The sequence below is a fragment of the Rhea pennata genome, chromosome 15, assembly GCF_028389875.1.
Source record: "Rhea pennata isolate bPtePen1 chromosome 15, bPtePen1.pri, whole genome shotgun sequence".
NCBI classification, from domain to species: domain Eukaryota; kingdom Metazoa; phylum Chordata; class Aves; order Rheiformes; family Rheidae; genus Rhea; species Rhea pennata.
In genome coordinates this window covers 2550496-2571595 of record NC_084677.1, presented here as the reverse complement: position 1 = coordinate 2571595, position 21100 = coordinate 2550496, and the positions used below count along the sequence as shown (strand labels likewise).

The following is a 21100-nucleotide window of genomic DNA, read 5'->3' as shown; positions in this document are numbered from 1 at the left end:
TCGGCAGCTGCTGCCGGTCCCCGCTCCCCTCCCACCGCCCCGCCGGGCCTGCAGCGCCTCTCGCCCGGAGCCAGGCCACGGCCCTCCGGGAGCGCCGCTAACGCGGGGCGGGGACCAGGCCGGGCCGGGCCGGGCCGGGCCGGGGTGGGGGGATCCCGGCCACGGCCCCAGCGCTGCCCGGGCACGTGGCGGCGGCGCGGGGGGGGGGGCGCGCGGGGGGGGCGCGCGGGGAGGCCCCGCCCCGCCGTTGGGCGCGCGCAGGGCCGGCGCCCCGCCCCCCGGCGGACTACGCGTCCCGGCATGCCGCGCGGGGGCGGGAGGGGCCGCTTCCGCCTAGCGCCCGCCGCGCGCCGCCGCCGCCGCCGCGCCCGCAGCCACCGCCGCCGCCGCCGCCGCCCGCCCGCCGCGCCCCGCGGCCCGGCCCCGCGCCCGCCATGTCGGCCCAGGCCCAGATGCGGGCCCTGCTGGACCAGCTCATGGGCACGGCCCGGGACGGTGAGTAGGGGCGGGCGGGGCCTGCAGGAAACGCCGCGGCCTGGCGGCCGCCGCCGCGCGGGGCCCGGCCAGGCCCGGGCGCCGCCTCCGGCCCGGACCTGCCGCGCGATCCGCCTCCGCCCGCCCGCGCCGCTCTCCTCGGGCGGCACCGAGCCGCGGCCGCCGGTGCGGAGCCGCCGCTCGGGGCGGGCCGGGCGGCCCCGGGCCTCGCCGCGCCTCGGAGCGGCCCAGCGAGCTCGCCGGGCGGTAGGGTAGCGGTAGGCCCGCCCGGCGGAGCAGCGCGTCTCGGCCCTGCCCCTAGAGAGAGCCCGGCGGGGCCGAGCCCCGGGAGGCGCCGCGAGGGGAGCCCGCCGGGCCGGGCCCGAGCCCTGGCTGCCGCACGGAGGTTTTCCGCCCGTAGCCTCGCAGGGGAAAGCTCTGTGTCTAGTCAACACCGCGCATACGGAAGCATGTAGGTAGGTGTGCCGCTAGGAGCCGGCCGTGGTAGTTGTTGTCCAAGGAAAGAAAGGTTGCAGCCTGTCCAAAATATATTCCTACTACGGTTTGTATCTTCTTTCTGCGGCTTAACGAATACTTAAATTCACTTTGGCACATTAGCAGGGCTGTTCAGGTACTTTGCACTTTGTTTCGTAAGTGAATAAGTGCTTTTCTTTCTTTGTGTATTGAGTTGCTTTTGAATTGCTTCCCATATTTTTATTTCATACAAACTGAACAATTGTGGCCCCTCTATTTTATTTATAAAGGTTCAGTGTATCTTTGCCTGCCTACATCAATCTGCAAGGGAGTTGCAGAAAAGCCTCATGTTCATCGAGCCGTGAGTCACAACCAATTTTTAAAGCTGTTATAACAAAAAAAAAAAAGTGTTTGCTTTTTTTTTCACAAGTAACTTTAAAAGCGTAGCTTAGAAAGAAAAAAAAACACATTTTCAGTAGACAAACATTATTCCTGGATGCTTGCAAATCCTAAACTATATTCATACGTTAGTATTACACATACCTGTGTCATATACACAGATTAGCTTTAAATTTGTCACATACCATTACCACTTTGCCTTTACTTTTATGTATCATTCCCCTGACTTCCTTACTGCAGGTGTGGGCAAGAAAACTTTTCCTTTAAAACTTTTCAACAGTGGGCATAAAATTCTGCAGCTGAGGTCTTGAAGAATGCAGATGGGTATAGTATATATTGGAGCTCGCAGTGTGTATTGACTAACTTTGTTTCTTTTTTTCTTTTTTTTTATTTATTTATATATTTTTTTTTGCTTTTCTGATATTGTCTCGTTTAAGTGGCTCCTGAGTGTAAATTGTCTTCTGAGGGTGGGAAGTGGGTGGGAAGTACGCTTTATGTTCCAGGCCAAGACCTACGAGATTCATCTTTGCACGGCCTTGGAAAGCACACTGCATATTTGGCTTTCAAACCAAATGGACTGATGTCTTAATTATCAGATTAGCAAATAGCAGCTGCCTGTAAAGTGTCAAGCACAGCCCTGTTTTGTGATTCATGGCCCTCTGATAGCATGGGTTTCAATATCTCCTGCCCCATTCGTCACATTAAAAAAGGAAGAAAATAAGTTTTGGCTGTGAGCCAGACTGTCTCCTTTTTTTCTCTTCTGGCTGTGCTGTCTCTTTATATGGATGACAGGCTGTGGACACTATCTGGCTCGCCAACACTGTGTTTAACATGGTGTACTGGATGAATAAACGCTAAAATAGTATTTATTGCCAATTGTAAATGTTCCAAAATATCCTGTTACCCTCTAAGCTTTTTCGAGTTATCTTGGGGAGCAGGAACACCAAGTATTTTAATCTGCATATTGAGGAGAAATGATCATACCGACATCTTAGTACTCTTACCAGTATTCTAATGTCTCCTTATTTAAAACCACAAATGAATTTCAGGAGATGAAACCAGACAAAGGGTGAAGTTCACAGATGATCGTGTTTGCAAGAGCCACCTTCTGGACTGCTGTCCTCATGATATCCTGGCAGGAACAGTAAGTATATCCTTTATCATAAGGTGTTACCATATGACAGAAGCTGATAACACAGTTCAGCACTAATCCATGCATCATAGATAACCTCTAAGAGATGCCACTTGGGAGAGATCAAGTGTTCCATGCCCTAGGAACAGGCATAATTTTAATTTTAGTTTGTGACCTGTGATTGAAACTAATGTATCTGGGAGTTCCCAGAGTTATCTTGAAATGTTCTTTTCTCACAATTCTTGTGAAGTTGCAAGACTATTTCTATTTTATCGATTTGGGGTCATTTGGGCCTGCAGCTTGTCTTGTGAAGGTCACAAGATCAGAGCCTCTTTCAGCTCCCTGGCCTCCTGGGCACTGTAGTTCACCATTATATCTTCACGTTAGCAAGATCTTTTTTCTCACTAGCTGAAATAATCCTTAACCCTCGCATCTTTTCAGTCTCCTTTTAAAGCATGTGATGTTCTTCTGATGGAACTGCCTCAGCAGCAGCTTTTTCATTGTTACTGCTTAGCTGCAGGAAGCATTGGAGTGCTGATGGCGGGTTGCATACAGCTCAGGCAGACTTTGTCTTTAGAATTAGCTGGGCTGAGCAGTATGTCACTCTGCCTGCCTGATTAAAAACAGTTGCATCTCCCTGCTTCCTTAGTTGCTGCCCTCTGGGGAAAGAGCTAGCTAATTTTCAGAAATTTGGCTTAAACGCTCTCTATGTGAGCAAAAGATGAAATAAGCTTTTAAAAAATGATCTTGTGGAATGAAGTATCTTATTTAGGCACCCCAGATGAAAGATCCAGCTTGACTTTCAAAAGAACAGGTGGCACATTTTTTTTTAGTTGTTTCAATGTTACATAATTGCAGGATGAAGATGAATGTGGATACTTGAAATCGGTCTTTAGCCTTACTGTTTGACACTAAATACAGTGATGTTTTACATTGTCCATCCATTTAACTAGATTATTTAAAGATGCCCACCCTTTCGTTTTATCAATAGCTTGATTTAACATAATGGATTACCTACAAAGGGAAGGGCCAGCAGTTTTCCTTTAGATTGTATCACTGCTAGAGCAAGACTGTATGGCAGTGCTAGTAGAAAGAGCTTTAGCAAAATCTGCCTTGGCTCTGAGCACTCAAACTTCAACTTCTGAATGCTTATTATTCCCGAGTAAGATGGGTAGAGTTGAATACCAACCTGTATATTTTTCAACTCTCATAAGGGATGTAGGGCAGAAATTTGAAGCTCAGATATATTTTCCAGGAACCCCTACATCAGCTTCCATATCACCTTACTTACAGTTCAGAATTTTAAAGGTGTTTAAATTGTCTCTGCCCTCCTCTGGGCAGGTCATCTTGTGGGTTAGGGTGTATTTTTTATAGCAGCATTTCAGGGCCCAAATTTCATTTGAAAGTGCAGGCTGCCTTCTTCCCCTTCTGGCAGATTTCCAGGAAGAAGGTAGAAGCTGAAAAGATTAAATTTAGTGGTGAGTGGGACCATTGGCTCTAGCATCAAAGTGCAGAGACAAAAATCTAAGGTGTTCAGATATGTTTGGAGTCCCCTGGGTCGGGTAGGGGCCCACTGAGAAAGCTGTTTCTCTTGCTTCTGTTGTCACTTGTGTGCAGTGAGTTGTCTCCTTGTTCTCAGTGTGGAATTTGCTCTCAGAATTCTCACGCAGGAGCAGGAGGGAAGACTGCTCCTGTATAAGGGAGCTTTTGGATCTCTTAAATGATCATGTGCCCTTGAAGTGTCTGTGGAGCTCTCTGCATTGCTCTCAGCCTGTTCTTGACAGTAAGAAAATCTGGTGCCACAGATCTGTTGCAAGAACATGTGATTTCTGCGAGGGAATCGGCATTTCAGCCGTCCGTGGTACCGGCACAGAATGAAACTTAATTGGAATATGCAAACTTTATAAACTCAAACAGTTCTACTAGCGTCTTAGTCTCTATTAAGAGAGATTGAGAGATGTGAGTGAAGCAGCCTTAACTGGATCACATAGCATCCACCTCTGGATGTGTATTGAAAGTATGACCTTGGATCTTTATGGAAACTTCCAAGAGATACTCCAAGCCTTCTGGTAGTTATCATGATTCATCCTTCCCCCTGTAGGTACTATTACTGCTGCATCCTTCACGTATGCAGATACTCCTAAGGATTGAGAGGCTGACTGGAAAAGAGCAGGAGGCTGGGTCCTGTGAGTAGTTACGTTCAGTGAAATGTCATGAAGTCCCATTCACTGACCTTCAGGTGCAGCATATGAGGAGGACTCCAGACTTTAAATGAAGTTCTGGTGTATTTCCTGAGAGCTGCAGGAGGCATGTTGGTGTTTGCTTTGTATAGGTAGGCTGAGGTGTCTGGTCACAAGAGCTAGAATTTTAATTTGGCTTGCTCTTGTGGTTTTTTTGTTTGTTTTTTGACCCCAGAAATATCTCAAAGCATTGTGGCAAAACTCTGAATTAGAGAAGCAGTAAAGTCTCCATTCTGCATATTTTCGGACACTGTTAAAGAGGTGGAATTATTAATATTTTTGGACTTACTGGGAAACTGTTTTCACTGTGGGAGGAACAGTTTGCTAGACATCTGATCAGCTATGCTGACTCAGGGACTGTTTGCTCCTTGATTTATTCCCAAACTCTGTCTTCCCAGGTGAAGATACTCTGTTCAGCTCTTGTTGTATGTTAAAACTTGTCACTAAATAAGCTACAGTGGTTCTCTTGTTGGCTTCAATGGGAAAGGTGGAAAATTCTGGAAGAACGTGAGTTAGTGGTTAGTACATCCATGTGCTGTTATCTGGGGGCTTATCTAGGCTGTTAGTGACCTGTACTGAGTTAGCTCTAGAACAGACAGTGGGCATATTTGTGTCAGTGGGAGGACTGAAGCATGTTCAGAGATGACATCAGGTGATAATCCTTTAAATTTGTTGGCTCAGCTAATGAGTAGACAGATAAATCTAAAAGCTGTGCAGGTAGAATATTACTGGGAAATTGCATTCATAGAATTATTGTATCCACTACTGGAAGATATCAGCTGAAATACGAAGATTTTTTTCGTGGGAGTCTGTGCTTTCCATTTTTGTTTGGGCAAAATTCTGTAGCGCTGTTTACTTTTGAAGAGTGTTCCTTATGGAAGAAAGATCTGGTGAGTTAGCAGTTTAGCCGAAAACCTCCTAAGACTTGGATGCTCGGAACTTGGACTGCTCAGAAATTGTGAGCCAGACTAACTATTAGTGGGTATCTAGGTGTATTAAATGGTGGGTGGGTGGGTGTGGGGAGGAGGTGAATCTTTGTTCAGGTTCTTCTGGTAACCTGTCTGAAGTATCAGTATCATCATAAACCAAGAACTTGGAGGAAGACTTGAGGTTTGTATGCTGACAAATCCTGGATATTCTCCCAGAGGAAGAGGTTGGGAGATTCGCTGCCTTCTAACGAAGTGGGGAGAGGAATACAGAGCACACTGGATTTTTCTGAAGTTTTGGGTTGGACTTCCTTCTCTGAAGTGGGGCTAGTGCTTCAGCTTGCAAGAAGATTTCAGAGAATAATATTTACAGTTTCTGACAGTTTCATAAGATGTCATCGTTTCTCCCTGTACTGGAAAGGAATCCCGCTAGAATGACCATAAAAATAGAAGATTTAAGTCACATCATGCTCTAATGTTGTGGACAGTTGTTTTTGTGATATAATGACAGTAACCTTCTAGCATCCCTTGGAGAGGCTTGCCTGAAGATGAACACTAACCTCTGAACACACTGTAACACTTTTTTTGTAGGAATTAAATTTCTACTATTAGAGAGCTCAAACAGGACTAGTCCTGAAGGCAGCATCTGTTTCTATAGCCTGCTGCTTGTGGCCTCCAACCTTTGGTAAATCTGAGCAAAATGAGGAAGAATAAATAGTGGCAAGTCACCCTGAATTGTTTTTTGTTTGAAAAAGAAAAGTTAGTAACACAGGTAACTATCTAAAACGTGAGCATTACTTGGTGGAGTTTGCTTTAGTTGCTTTGCTTCCTACTAATCACTAGCGTTGTTGTTGTGTGAGTGCACTGCTTCACGTGAGTGTGCCTGGCACCCCCAGCTCTAACTCGGGGTGTTTTGCAGGGGTTCTGGGTCCTGGTTGAGCTGTGTTTAGCTTTCACTGTAGTACTCCCTTTTTAATGTGTTGTCGTCTGTGGCGTTCTGTTCGGTTTTGGGCTCCTTGGGACTGGAGGTGGCTGGGAGGGAAGAGGATGGATGACTGGCTGGGGTGTTACTTCATGTGATGCCGTGTGCGTTGGTCGTTCTTCCAGCTTGCTGCGGCTCACATTTAAGCCTTGTGTTATTCTGGCTTTCAAAATGTTAGGTTCTTTTTCTATGTAAGGAATAAGAGAAGTGCTCTCTGTTAAATATTGATAATGCAGAAATCGATTTTCATGTTTTAAGAGCATAATTCATCTTTTTTTGCTGTTAACTACTAGGTTGGGGAAAAAACAACAAATTTAAATAGCATTTACTGCTATGGGAGTGAAGGGTAGAATGCTGGTCAGGGCTTTCTGGCAAAGGAGATGTTCTCAGTAAGTCTTCTTTGTCTAGAGAAATACTTGTACGTTTATGCGTAGCAATTTGCTTTGCAGGACTGGTGGGATTTTAAAATCCACAGCTGCAACTGAATATGGGAAGGGGTTGATTGTAGGGTTTGACTGTATGTGTCTGATGTTGCTGTGCGTGGAGTTGAGCTTTTCTTCTGCCTGTACTCCTTTATCCTTAAGTTCATTTCTCTCCTGATGGGAATAGTTCCCTCTGTATTTTGTGATTTGTCTGGTATCGTTCACTATTTTACCCAGGCTCTCTCTGACACACATGTGCTTTTCTATGTGAGTTTTAAATTTTGGATACAAAGCTATATGTTTTGCTGGTACTGTAGCTCCATTATATGAGGTGTTTGGTGTTGGTGCCCACTGAAGGAGTTTCTGCTGCAGTATGCTGTGCCTTCCCAGCTCTTTGTGAGGCCATGTTGTGAGCTAGAGCAGAAGTAGAACTGGACTTAAAAGAGTTGGGGTGTTTTAGTGTTGCTCCAGAAACATGTAGAAGATGCTTCTAGCGAACCTGTAGTCCTTCTGGCTACTTCTATTATTGACAGCTTGAAAGGAAGCTCTCTTTCCTAAAGAGCCTTTATTTTGAAGTTAACTGGGAAGAGTTAAATATCTGTGCTGCTTGTTATAATGGGAGGCTCTTTTGTTGATTTCTCTTTTTTTCTTTTCAACAGCGTATGGACCTGGGAGAATGTACAAAGATTCATGACTTGGCACTGCGAGCAGATTATGAGATTGCAAGTAAAGAGAGAGACCTGTTTTTTGAGCTGGATGTAAGTTTTGAGAATTTTTATTCTTGTAGAAACTGCTCTTGAAGTTATTTGGTTGAGCAGCTGAACTCAACAGGCATTTCGGCTAACCAGATGATGCATTATGTGACAAGAATGTGATCCCTTCCCAGATGTCATCTGGGTGCTGACTTTAAAGTGTAAAAGTAATTATCACCCTTGCAACCCTATTAGTCCGGGTAGCTCCAAGGATCTTCCAGCATTCCTTGCAACCCACACCCACTACTCTGTAACAGGATATTGTAATGTGGTGGCTTGTCCCAGAAAGAGATATAATGTTAAAAGCCTCCTGCTCTGTTTCACTTTTACCAGATTTGTCTCTCTATGATGGAACAAATTAAGTGGAAGAACAATTCTGTCTTGCCTTTTCATGTTATTCCAGTGCTTCTGTCTTTGCACCTGTAGTTCATGCTGTGGAGTTACAGTGTAAAGTAGTTTTAATGTCAGCATCCTGCAGCATGTGTCAGAGTAAAGGATCAGGTTCTGAACAGTTGACAAATTTTATTTCTTTACAAAGTGTCGTGGAACTGGGAGCACCTTTAGTCACTATTCTTTGTTTGAAAAATGCAGGCTATGGATCACCTGGAATCCTTCATTGCAGAGTGTGATAGGAGAACAGAACTGGCTAAGAAACGCCTGGCTGAGACACAAGAAGAGATTAGTGCTGAAGTGTCTGCAAAGGTATTGTCCTCTTGTTAAATATTTGTCCTGAAAGCCTGGGGAAGAGCACTGGCTCTGTGTTGTCTCTGAAGCCATTGATGTTGGAAAGTTAGGCTCCAGGGAGCCTGTGAATTCCAGCTGTAGTCCTGGAATGAAGTAATGCTACTTCAGCCTTTGTGATAAACTTACTGATTCAGAAAGGGAAGACATACTGGAGTAATGCATGAGCTCTAAAATAGGTTGCTTTAGTTGCTTTACTCTGTTTGGTAAGCCAGGAATGTGCCACACTGTCTGCAGTAGAACTGATGATGTCTTGTCCATGTCCATTTTTCTCCCTTTGCTATGTATTGCCAACTGCCTTGTCAGTACTTGGCCCATCAGTGTCTCTTTTTTTTTTTTTTTCTTGGGACTCCTTTGACTGTTGAAGGCTTCTAGTCAGCTTCCAATAACTGCCTTTTTTTTTTTTTAAGAAAAAAAGAAAAAAAATTGTCCTTCAAGCTTTCCCAAGTTGTTTTTTTTTTTTTTTTTTTTTTTAATCCTGTTTAAAACAAACTATTCTCTTCAGGCAGAGAAAGTACATGAGCTGAATGAAGACATTGGAAAACTCCTAGCTAAAGCTGAACAGCTGGGAGCTGAAGGAAATGTTGACGAGTCTCAGAAGATCCTGATGGAAGTGGAGAAGGTCCGAGCCAAAAAGAAAGAGGCTGAGGTATGGCTTTGATCTTCCTGTGAATTGTAATAACTGACTGAACTAGACTAGTGTGTGACAAAAGCTGGGTAGTTCCTGCTGCTTTTCTTCTTTCACCAGCGCCTCCCTTTTTCAGTTTCATCAATGTACTGGCAAGCAGTTGGCAGTGGAATGTGACTGACATTGAAAAGCTTTTAGAAACCTTTATCTACTGAAAAGTACTGACTGTGAAGGGGTTTCTTCCTCTGAAGTATCTGATTACTAGTCACTTGCAGGGATAGACTGTCAGGCTAGCTGAAGTGTTTTGTATGGCACCTTGTTTATGTTGAGGATTCTTTTCTGACCTCTGAAGGCAACAGGACAATTTCTTCGGGTGTTTTCTGGAGGGTTGCAACTATGTAAGGGGCTGTCCTTGACAATTGGCTGTTTTTTGTCTCTCTTCAGGAAGAATACCGAAATTCAATGCCTGCGTCCAGTTTCCAACAGCAGAAGCTGCGTGTATGTGAAGTCTGTTCTGCATATCTTGGTCTCCATGACAACGACAGGCGTCTTGCTGACCACTTTGGAGGCAAATTACACCTGGGCTTCATTCAGATTCGTGAGAAACTGGATCAGCTGAGGGTAATCCTGTCTATTTCAAACCTTCTCCTTGTTGTCCTGAAGACATTCAGCACTTTAAGTTCATAGAGAATTCTTTGCAGACAGCTTGTGTAAGCCCAAGAAATTTCTTGTTCTGACTTACAGAATCTCTGAAACTTCAAATGGACGTTTGCCTAACTATGAAGAGGTTCATAGTGCTGTCACGGAAGGTCTTGAGTAGAGGAAGTGTTGAGTAGAAGTTTTCTGGATTGCTTTGTAATAAAATTGTGATAATGGCCTTGCTCATGAACAGAAAGCTTTAGTCTGCTTGAGTGGAGGATTATAATTCCTGTGCCTTGTTCGTCAGGCAGTATGTTCAGGTCAGGGCCTTGATGCATCATTGGCACAGAGATGGAGCACTGTTGTGTATACTCATGGTGAGACAGTCCCTGCCTCAAAGCTTGTGGACTAGTCTCGTGTAGCACAAGCACTGAAAGCAGAAGTGGGAATGATATTTCCTGCACTGATGTGTGTTAGTAAAGTTGTGAGGAAAATGAGAACCTTGACAGGTTCTCAATATCTGAACAGTCTCCCTGCAGATCTCTCTGACCTGTTACTGTATGGCTGAAACATGATGTGAACTTCTTTTCTAGAAAACAGTGGCAGAAAAGCAGGAGAAAAGAAACCAGGATCGTTTGAGGCGGAGAGAAGAGAGAGAACGAGAGGAGAGAATGGGCAGGCGGTAAGTGAAAGCTGATAACTGGATTGTGAAGCTATTTTTGAAGTAGCCTAATTTCTTGTGTCTGAATGCCAAAGGAGAGCAACATCTGCTCCAGTGTATGTGGTTGGATCAACTTTTGGGCATGCTCTGGAGGCTGTTTGAGCACCTTAGTATGTAATAAAAAATGAAGCAAAAAAAAAAAGGCATAAAACGCGGCTTTAACACCACACACAGAGTCATTCTAGCCTCCATTTCTTTCAGATAGAAAGATAGCAGTCATCTTTGTAAGGTTGTTGCAATTGGGAGAGGTTCCTCAGGACTGGAAGAAAGCAAATGTCACTCCAGTCTTCTAAAAGGATCGGAAGGAGGACACATGGAACTGCAGGCTGAAAGTCTCACCTCCCTCCCTCAGAAGGTTATGGAGCAGCTAGTCTTAGATACTGTTTCCAGGCACAGGAAGGACAAAAAGATGATCAGGAGTAGTTGGCATGGATTTTCAAAGGGCAAATCATGCTTAAAACACCCTGATGGCCTTCTATGATGGAATGGCTAGCTGGCAGGTTGAGGAGAGAACAGTGAATGTTGTCTACCTTGACTTCAGTAAGGCTTTTGACACTGTCTCCCATAGTTTCTCAGTTTGCCTTTGAGGATGTTATAGGCCAGATGAGCACACAGGTGGATTGAAAACTGACAGAGCTCAGAGGGTTTTGATCGGCGGTGCAAAGTCTAATTGGAGACCGGTAGCTAGTGGAGTACCCCAGGATCAAGAGTGGATCCCATCTTGTTCAACTTATTCATCAGTGACCTGGATGATGGGGCAGAGTGCACACTCAGCAAGTTTGCTGATGATACAAAACTGGGATGGAGTGGCTGATGCACCAGAGGTCTATACCCCTATTCAGAGAGATCATGACAGGCTGGAGTGATGGGCAAGAGGAACCACGTGAAGTTCAGTAAAGGGAAGTGCAGAGTCCTTCACCTGGGGAGAAATAACCCCGTGCCCCGGGACAGATTAGGGGCTGACCTGCTGGAAGGCAACTCTGCAGAGAAGGACCTGGAGGTCCTGGTGGACAAGAAGTTGACTATGAACCAGTGATGTGCTGTTGTGGCCAAGAAGGCAAATGGTATCCTGGGCTGCATTAGAGAGAGCATTGCCAGCAGACTGAGGGGAGATGAGCCTTCCCATCTACTCAGTCCTGCAGAGACTGTAGCTGGAGCGCTGTGTAGAGTTCTGAGCAAGAACATCTCTCATGAGAAAAGGCTGAGAGAGCTGGATTTGTTTGGCTTGGAGGAGAGAAGGCTGAGGAGGGATCTTATCAATATGTATATATATCTGAAGGGAAGGTATTAAAGAAGGCTGAGCCAGACTCCTTTCAGTGGTGGCCAACGACAGGATGAGAGGGCAGCAGGCACATACTGAAGCACAGGAAGTCAATCTGAACATGAAGAAAAACTTCTTTCCTGTGAGGGTGACTGAGCATTGGAACAGGCTGCCTTGGAACAGGCTGCCTAGAGAAGTGATGGAGTCTCCATCCTTGGAAGTATTCCAAAACTGTCTGGACAGAGTCCTGGACAACCTGCTATAGGTGATCTTTCTTGAACAAGGGAACTGGGCTGTGTAATCTTTAAAAGCCGCTTCAAACTTCAACCATTCTGCGATTCTATGAGTTCCTAGCAGTCTTCAGGCCTGTATTGGTACCATCTTTTGAATCCAACTCTGGATAAAATGCCTTCAGCCAATGCATCTGAGTGGGAAAGTTAGGATGAGTGCTAGCTCTGCTCAGAAGGCACTGGTCATGAAAAAATTCCCTGGCCAAAGATGATTTAAAAAAAATGGAGCTAGCCTCTGAGCACAAAATGCAGGCTGTGATTCTTATTCAGAAACTTTTCAGTGTTAACAGTGAGGTACTGTTGGAACAACTTCCAAAATGCTTTCCAGGACATCCATGTGGTGGTCTGCTTTGAAGGGTCCTAATGATTGGCTGCTTTTGGTGGCCATTGCCATATATGTCACCTCTCACTCATACGTGTATAATCCTTAAATAATGGGAGTGGCTGTGGTGTTGGTGTTCAGGTGACAAGCTCTTCTGCCTCTTGCTGGCTGAACTGGAAAAACCTTTGTTGTCTTTACTCTGACCGAACAGGAATCTGTGTGTAAACACTTCATATAAACGTGAGCCTGATGTGAAGAAGGTGGCTATTTGCTAAGGGTAGGCAGCGGAAGTGGCAGAGCAGGAATGCTGCTCTCATTGTCAAAGCATTCCCTAGTCCTACCTAAAGTGCTTTTACTCAGTCTTGTACTTCTGCACCCCTTCCCCCCCCCTCAAAAAAAGACCTATGGAGAGCTCTTTCTGACCCTTAGCCTTATTGAAGAGGTTTTTTTAACCATCCATATGAGGTAGATAACTACAGTATGCTCTAAGATGGTGCTGACTTCTGGAAATGTTAGTAAAGAAGTAGCAAAGTCAAAGAAGCTTGGTTTTCTGTAGTCTGTGACTTGGTGATTTTGGCATCTATGAAGATGTAAGCCCCAAATTGTTACGCTTTATCTGATGTGGGTGTTTTATGGGTTCGTTCTCCATGTGGATTAGCCGATGTCATATGAAGTGTCAATTCATGCGGCACTTCCTGTAGAACATCTCATTTTTCTGGCCTCCATGCAAAATTGGCAGTAATGCAGTTATATTTGGGACCTGCAGAACCTGGAATTGGCTGATGAGTGCAGGAATTAATTGCAAGGGACTGATGTGTGTTGTCATATTGTAAATCTGGCTTGTTATGGAGAGGAAGTTGAAAACAAAACAAGAAGTGTCTTCCAGCGCAGCTGCTTTGTGGCAAGCTCTTTCTGAAGCATAGTGTGACCACTTCTAACTTGGACTTAGTATGTCTGTCCCCGTGTTCCTGGAGTTCACTTTTGTGGGAAACTCACCAAAGCCAACAGAGTTGCCTTCAAGGAAAATTCTCTGGATCTCTTAGTTGGTCTGCATCTCCCCAAAATGCTTGCAGCTTTCCTCCTGTGACATACATGTGTTTTTTGAAAACATGTGAATATATCTGCTAATGGTGTTTGAAGACTAGTTTTGAATACTCAATGCTTTAAATGCATAAGGTTTTAAGCATTGCATTGGGTTGTCCTAAAGCATGAGTTCTTGCTAGCTCTGCATATGGCCAGCCTTGGGCTTCACTCCCGTGTGAAGGCATCTGTGTACTCTTCTGTTCTGGCTTTTGTAACATGTGTTTTTTGTACCTGGAGTATCATACAGAAGAGGTCAATAAGGTTTTATTTTGGAGAGGAAAACGATTCAGGGAAAGAAAATAGTTGTTCCAGTGGGCATTTAGTACCAGAACTGGAGCTAGAACCTAGATTTCCCAGTTCCTACCCTCTGCTGTGGGTGTTGTGCAGCACTGCTTACAGGGGCGGTTTTTCCATCAAAAACTGATCAGTAGGTTCTTCCAGCTGTTAGACTACCTTTCTTAAGCAGAACTTCATACTTGAAAGAACCACAGAAAACATGTACTTCCTTCATACCTGTTTTTGTGGTGTTTTCATATGCAGCATCTTCACTGTCTTACTCTGTAAGACTATCACTTGAGTTTGAGAAGGCTTTGTGTGGATATGTGCCCCAGTGGTTCAGAATAAAGTGGTCAGGAACAAAAGGACATTGAGCACTTGAAGTAAATGCAGTCACCAGTACAGGTTCTACCACCTACAAGGCATCTATGGGAGGTCCAGTTGTGCACTCAGGTTCTGTCACATGAGAAGGTGCATGGCTATTGCCTTGCTCTGCTGGTTTATCAGCTCTGCCTTCACCTGGTTTTGTCATGTGTTGCCTCAGCCTATGGTTCAATCACCTGGCTCCGAGTTCAGCTCTGTCCTGTTTACAATCCTGTAAGCTGAATTCCTTTATGGATGTTTGCTTTTTTCCTGTAATGGATGAACAACCCCATTTTCTTGTGAAGGAATATCAGTGCGCATTGATCCTTGTATTCTTGTCTTATCCAGGTATGGTTTTAAAAGGCTGTGATTAAAATAGACACTTTTCTATTGTGTTTTTTGAATTATTATTTTCTTTTGTTTGTGCATCACTCAGCTGCATCTCAGTTAGAGCCACAGAGCTCTTTTTGCATTCTGTAACTGGAACATCCCCTGTGAGTCTGTCTGCAGTGAGGAGATCAGAGCAGTTAAGAGCCTGGATCTCCAACTCACTGAACAGAGACTGCCCACCTCTTAATTAAATCAGAAAGCGACCATTCAGACTGTGCATGAAGTTTGGAGGTGCGTTTCTGCTAAAAGTATGCTGACTTTGAAATGCCTCTAGAGAAAAAAGAAGGGTGTATCTTCCACATGCAGTGGTGTTCTAAGTAGTACTGAGCAATGGTGCTCAGAAATTGAAAGAAGTGTGACTTTACTGTTTTCAGACTATTTTCAGAAGCTAATGTTTCTGGGAATGGAACTAAAAGAGCCATACGCGAGCTCTGAAGTAATAGAAATGAGAATGAGTGGGGTGGGACTTTAGTGCATTACAAGACCCACTGCTAAATTTGCTCTCAAGTCTGAATGAAAGATTTTCAGTGTGTCTCTTAGTAACAGTTCTTCCCTTGTTTCTGTGTTCCCTCTTTTTTTCTAGCTCATCTTCCCCAAAGAGAAAACAATAGTGCAAACTTCCATTTAATGTCTCTTAAATGAGAAAAGTGAGAAGATACTGTGTTTTTCTTAAACCTTTTTTATGTGCATTTACCTTGAAGGAACCAAAATCATAAGCTGGACAGTTGCCAGTTTTCTCTTTTTGACTGTAGTGTGACAGTCGTCTTCCTTGAAAATTTTGAACTAGAGGGGGTGACAAGTACATACTGAATGTGCACAGTAAAATTTGAGGTTGGAAAGGTGCGTGGTGGAGTTGTGTTATCAGAGACTGGATTGGTTTGTGGAGCTCTTCAGATAGGAAACGTTTCATGGAATTGAGAAATTTTCCCTGAAAAGTTTTGTAGAAACTAGTGCTTGCTTCTACAAAGTTCTTTGCTTTTGATTTAAAAAAAAAAATGCTAACTGAATGCTTTAAGGTTTTTAGTTTTTATGGCAAGCTTTTTTTTTTTTTTTTTTTAATCTGACATTTTGAGTATTTATGGCATTCTTGTGAGAAGCTACTAAGGAGAATGGATTACGTTATTGAAAAAACACCAGCTTTATCATACCTTCTCTCACTTGAACACTCCTTTTTAGGTCTGGATCAAGAAATAGAGATCGTCGAAGGTGAGTGTGCAGTTCTCCCACAGTTCTCCCAAATGCCTGTTTGTGTTTCTGTCTAGTTAAAGGGGCTTTTCATGGGTCTCAGTGCAGTTCATGGAGTACTCCATTCTTTTTGTCATCCTCTCTGAAAGAAATAGGAGCTACCACTTGGACGCTTTCATGGTGCTGTGCTACTTCTAATGTCACCAGCAGGGCTAGAAAGAGCCAATGCTGGCTAGCCCGGTCAGGACAGGGACAAGGGGTGCTGTGTGCTCCAGAATGTGAATCAAAGAATGTGCCTAGTGCCTTTTACAATAACTGTCTCATATCCTTTAATTATCTTAATGTATGAGATATATCTATTGCATATGTAATGTCTAAGATATAAAAGTGGAGAGATTTAAAATTGAAACCTTTCACTTCTCTGTGAAAAGGTTGCCTTACTCCATGTGAAAATGTACTTGGAAATGTTTCTCTGCTGTCTTCCAAGCACATCGGCATACTTCGTTCTAGAAGATTGAAACAAATGCACTTCTGAATTGCAGTACTTGACAGGAGACTGCAGTGTAGGTTATGGCAATTTTGTGTCATTTATTTTGGCTTGGCCTCTTATACAGCCTCACTTTGACTGAAGTGCAGCTGGTAGCTATCCTCTAAACATTGCCTTGTGGTTACACTAATGGTGGGAGCTTTTTAGTAAGCTTCCCAGAATTTGCCTGCTGGCATTTTGTTAGTAGGCCCCAGAGGGGGTATGTTAACCCTGGGGGTGATCTGTGTTGACAGAGATGTGTCTGTGGGGTGAGTGCTGATGCTCTGGATGTGTGTTACTCTGAACGTCTGTGAGAGGTGCACTCGGGTGTGCAGATCTGACATACTGGCGTATCGCCTGTGTCTGAGATGGTCCGTGTCCTCTTCAGATCACGGTCTCGGGAGAGGAGGCGAAGGCGCTCGAGATCAGCTTCCCGAGAGAGGCGGAAGTCTCGTTCCAGGTCCCGAGACCGACACAGACGCCACCGGAGCCGTTCCCGCAGCCACAGCAGAGGTCACCGACGAGGGTCCAGAGACAGGAGCTCAAAACACAAGTATGCACGCTTTTCACACAGTGCTTCTGGAAAGGGGAGTCCTTGATATCACAGTGAGCCACCTCTGATTGCTCAGTGTGAGCTGAGCAGCAGTGTGGCCAGTTTCTGAAGCTAGGAGCTGCAGTGTCCTGTGCTAACTCCCGAGCCAAAGCAGTTTTCCCAGTGGCTGTCTGTAGACAGCCTCATCTGAGAGCACTAGGGCAGTAACTGAACAGTAGGGTCCCAGCTCAAGAGGAGAGTCTAGGAGGTAGAACTGTTGTCCTCTGAATTGCAGTGCTGAATCTTGAGAAACTATTGGTTTATTTTCTTGTATAAGCAGTAGCATAAAAACCTGCTTGTGGTAACTCAGCCTCCACAGGTTTGTAAAAGTCAAGTAACTGGGAGGTGGTTTTGATATTACATTCCAGTGGTTATCTTCTGCTTCCCAGCTCCTTTCTTTCAGCACTGGGGCATGTACTGATATGGGGAAGGGAGTGTATTTGGGAAGTGGAGGGAATCTTGTGTTATGGTAAGATGAAGACTAGTCAAGAGACAGACAGTTTTCTAGAAATGTCCATTTAGGGGAGGAGAAAAAGCTGAAAGGAGAAGGTGGCATATCATTCTCCTGTCACTGAGATCATGTGTTACAGAAGTGCCCTAGTCTGAAGAACGGTATGAAGTCTCTTCTGAAACTCAGCAAAACTGCCCCTGTGGTGGAGGAACGAGGAAGCAAGTATATGTATGAGTATTAGCAAACTTCAAAGGAATCATTGTGCTTCCTTACAGCCCTCCTAAGCCCAGGGACAAGTATATCACCAGGTGTTCGCTGAAGGTGGATCTAGTATTCTTTTTAATGCTGTTAGTTAGTAAGAGAGTGCTTTAGCGCTGTCTCACCTTACTAGACACCACCACTTGAGTACAGTGCTGAAAACAAACCTACCATTGTTGGTGGACTGTCTTGTGCCCCTTCTAGCTAAGGGGTAAGAACAGATTTTAAAGATACTTGATGAAGGGGAGGGGAATAATGGTCTGCAAAAAAAAAAGTCTGTTAATAATTGAGGGGGGGGTTGTATAAATACTGTTGATTCTCCAATGGCTGAGATACTAAAGTCCTTTTTTAAATCTGTCTTGAACATGAAAAATAAAGAAAAGAAGTTTGGACAATTAGGAAGTGAGGAAGACCCTGTAATAACTATTACTAAAGAGCAGGTAAGGGAATACTTCGAAAACCTTGAATACATTCAAATCAGCCCATTGAGGTTGCAGGAGGATTGGCTAGCCAACATACTTTCACAAAATTACTGAGAAGTGGGGAGAGATGAAGAGCAGTTTAAAGAGACAAAGAAGTGATCAAAAAGAAAAACCCAATCCCCTGAAACAGTGTAGCTTCTGCTTACACTTAGAGAATTAATGAACTTCACATTACAGTCCTGCTTGTCTTGATGTCTTGCTTCTAAAAAGAAATGGAGTGACTGAGCTCCACAGATCCCACAACAGTGTAGGAGAGTTATGGACAACAGGAATTGTTGTGGGATTGGCAAAAGAATTTATCAGATGAGATGCATGTTGTCTTCAGGTTAAATGACACGATTTAATGAAAATGAAATTGTTGATGTGATACAGAGGGCTGTAAGGTTTTAATAAATCACTTATGCAATATTTTAATACTTTAAAATCAACATGAATAAAATCTGGAGCCTTTAAGGTACCTGCCAGGTCCCTTTTTGTAACTGCAAAGAAAAATCCTGGGTGCTGAATTCTCTCTTCAGAGACCTGTGCAGGGTCTCTGAAAGCTTCTGCCTGGTTCTGAAGGGGTTAGAGCTGTTAAGTGATGATAAAGGGTCAACCTTTCGAAGGCTGCTAGATGATAAGCTGATGTTGAACAGTTGGCATGCATCATACAGAAAACTGCCTTTCAAGACTGAACCTAACAAGGAGCCCTCTGATTAATTCTGTGTGGGCTGACTCAGTGAAGCACTGAGTCGTGAAATCAGTAGCTATCCTTTGGATAGTCTCTGAAATGATTTGCCCCTGTTTTGGATTGTGAATGTAAAGCTGCATCATCCAGTCTTTGCGTAGAGGATGCTGCCAAACATTTGTTACTCTGCATCTTGACAAGAATAAAGTCCAGGACTGAGCAAGCATTGGAATCCAAAGAGTATAGCTGGTATTTAAAGCAGTTCTTGAGCAGAAAGCCATGGGCTCAGAGCATGACCAAAGAACACTCTTAAGACACAAACAGGAGCTGAATGATAGAGGAGGAAGAATTTGCAGGCACTTTAGTGTGGCCCAGTAAAACAGCGGCCCCAGGAAAACACCTCAAAAAGGGTCTGTGGAAACAGCTATGAAAGGATCACTCTAAGGAGAGAGTGATGAAGGCTGTGCAGTGCTCTCACACTGTAAAATTTGGAGTTCTGTTACATAAAGCTTGCAAAGGGACCAGCGTTTCTATCCCAGGTGATACTACTTCTGCTATCACAGCGCCTAGAAACATTTCCTTAAGAAACTTGGATTATGTCACAGCCCTGTTAGGAAAGATTTTGCCATTTTTATGCATATTTTCATATTCTTTTAGTTGTGAAGCTTATAGTGATGGTATAATTTGTACTTCAGATCCTCTAGAGATCGATCTTCAAGAGAAAAGTCCCGAGACAGAGAGAGGAAAGAGAAGAGCTCTTCTGAGAGACGGCACGAGAGCACAAATGGCAAATCTCGTTCCAAGAGATCAGAAGAGAGAGAAGCTGGCGAGATCTGAACTCAAATGATCTGTGTTGCACTGTAAATAGTCTGATAAACATTCTACACAAAGCCTAAATTTCCCATTTATATTTACTGAATACAACTCATCTTTTGTAGTTTTGAATTTTTATTGTTTGGCAGATAGCTGTGAGTTTGTAGAGACACAGTTACGTACTGTTTAACAGGATTTTGTTTTAGTAGGAATAAATAAATCTGATGGATTGTTTTCAATACAGGCCAGTGGTTCACACACTGTTTGTCATGACCCAGTGAACGCGGCAGTTGGAGTTAATGCTGTGGTTGGAAACCTAACCTGCTGTAATGTTTGTAATGCTTATGCCCTTTCCAGAACATCTCCCTGACCCTTTGCACAATTGGAATTTGAGAACATCAGTAGCACTGGTTCTAACTTGATTCATTTTTTTTCCTCCTCTGTTTATATATGTTAAAGGGAATTCAGATTTTTTTTTAAGTGCTTAGCAACCTCATTTTTTGTCTGCAGCATTTAAGAATTGCCTCACTATTCCAGCTAAGGCAAGACAGACAAAATTTGGCCCAATATCCTTTTTTTTCCAAAAGACATTGTTTATCTTTGTAAGGATGACCAAATCATCTAGGGCATGTTTCTGAGATAGGCTCAGTCTGTTCCTAGTACAGGTGTCTAGGATGATAAAAAGCCTGTGCTGAAACGAAAAACCAGGGTTGATTTCTTACAGAGAGGAGTACAGCAACTAGTCTGCCTATTTACCGTGCACTCTGCGGTCAGAAAATAACTTGCTAGATGGGGCGTTCTGACTCGCGAAAGAAGTGTTGGGGTGTGCGTGTAAGGGCCAGTCAGGCAGAGGTGACGCTCGACTGCGGTCGGAAGGGCAGGGCAGGGCAGGGTAGCGCGAGGAGAGGAAAGCAGCTGCCTCGGGGCAGCGCCGCGTACGCAGGTGTCCGTGTGTGCCACTTCTCTTGCCGATGCTCGCAGCTGGCGCGCCAAGGACCGGCTGCGTAGTGAGGACTGTGGGAAGAATTGCGTATTGTAACTAGCTTCTTTGTAACTAGATTTATTTTAAAATAGGCCGGGAAGGTGTTCTTTACTGTGCCAGCTGCAGTTGCAACCCCCAGGATGGATCTTTTGTGAGAGTTGTCGTGTAACTGAAGCACTTAACGCGCGCGGGGCCTTGCTCTGCCGGCGCGGCCCGAGACCGAGGCGGCCAAATCCTGGCGCTTCTACTCGGTGGCCACGAAAGCTTGTGTAAATACTCGTGCAGCAGTAGGTGTGCGGCGGGTTGGGGTTTTCCAGCGCTTTTCTGTTTGAGGCTCTGAGAAATTATTGCTGAACTGTTTTGATTTTCCTTGCTCCTGTCCCCCCCCCCCCCCCCCGACGTGCCAGCGCTCTCCGCGGTGTGTTAGTCCTAGATGCATGTCCTAGGTGCCCGTTTCTGCGCGCGGTCTGCTCCCTCGGTACCGTTTTGTACGCCGGCGGGCGGCGGCGCCCGGCCCCGGCCCCATTAAAGCTCTGTGTTGTGGCTCCCACTGCGGCTCTGCCTCCTTCTTGGGGGGGGGCGCCGGGGGGGGGGGGGGGCCGCATGGGAGGGGGGGCGGTGCGGGGCCG

The 21100-nt window shown here is 44.8% G+C and overlaps 1 protein-coding gene across 4 annotated transcripts; it reads left to right on the top strand.

The window, feature by feature from the left end:
* The first annotated feature begins 400 nt into the window (after positions 1 to 400).
* Positions 401 to 21021, top strand: LUC7L (LUC7 like). Of its 4 annotated transcripts, none has more exons than XM_062587956.1 (11): positions 401 to 495; positions 1239 to 1309; positions 2397 to 2491; positions 7709 to 7807; positions 8393 to 8503; positions 9048 to 9191; positions 9615 to 9791; positions 10403 to 10491; positions 15692 to 15721; positions 16615 to 16779; positions 19372 to 21021. In XM_062587956.1, exons 4-11 carry the CDS (start codon positions 7712 to 7714, stop codon positions 19511 to 19513), a joined length of 954 nt encoding a protein of 317 aa, XP_062443940.1. In that variant the 5' UTR covers positions 401 to 495; positions 1239 to 1309; positions 2397 to 2491; positions 7709 to 7711; the 3' UTR covers positions 19514 to 21021. The 4 variants fall into 4 exon arrangements, with proteins under 4 accessions (XP_062443940.1, XP_062443938.1, XP_062443937.1 ...); XM_062587954.1 differs by lacking the exon at positions 1239 to 1309 and adding an exon at positions 17906 to 17967 and having other exon boundaries at positions 19372 to 19459; XM_062587955.1 differs by lacking the exon at positions 401 to 495 and adding an exon at positions 795 to 950.
* Positions 21022 to 21100: the final 79 nt, after the last annotated feature.

Excerpts from the sequence above, each read along its gene's own strand:
- LUC7L (XM_062587953.1), top strand. The coding sequence starts at position 435 with ATGTCGGCCCAGGCCCAGATGCGGGCCCTGCTGGACCAGCTCATGGGC. Across the intron at positions 9,192-9,614 it reads CCAAAAAGAAAGAGGCTGAG|GAAGAATACCGAAATTCAAT; the intron begins GTATGGCTTTGA and ends GTCTCTCTTCAG. Across the intron at positions 16,780-19,371 it reads GACAGGAGCTCAAAACACAA|ATCCTCTAGAGATCGATCTT; the intron begins GTATGCACGCTT and ends TTTGTACTTCAG.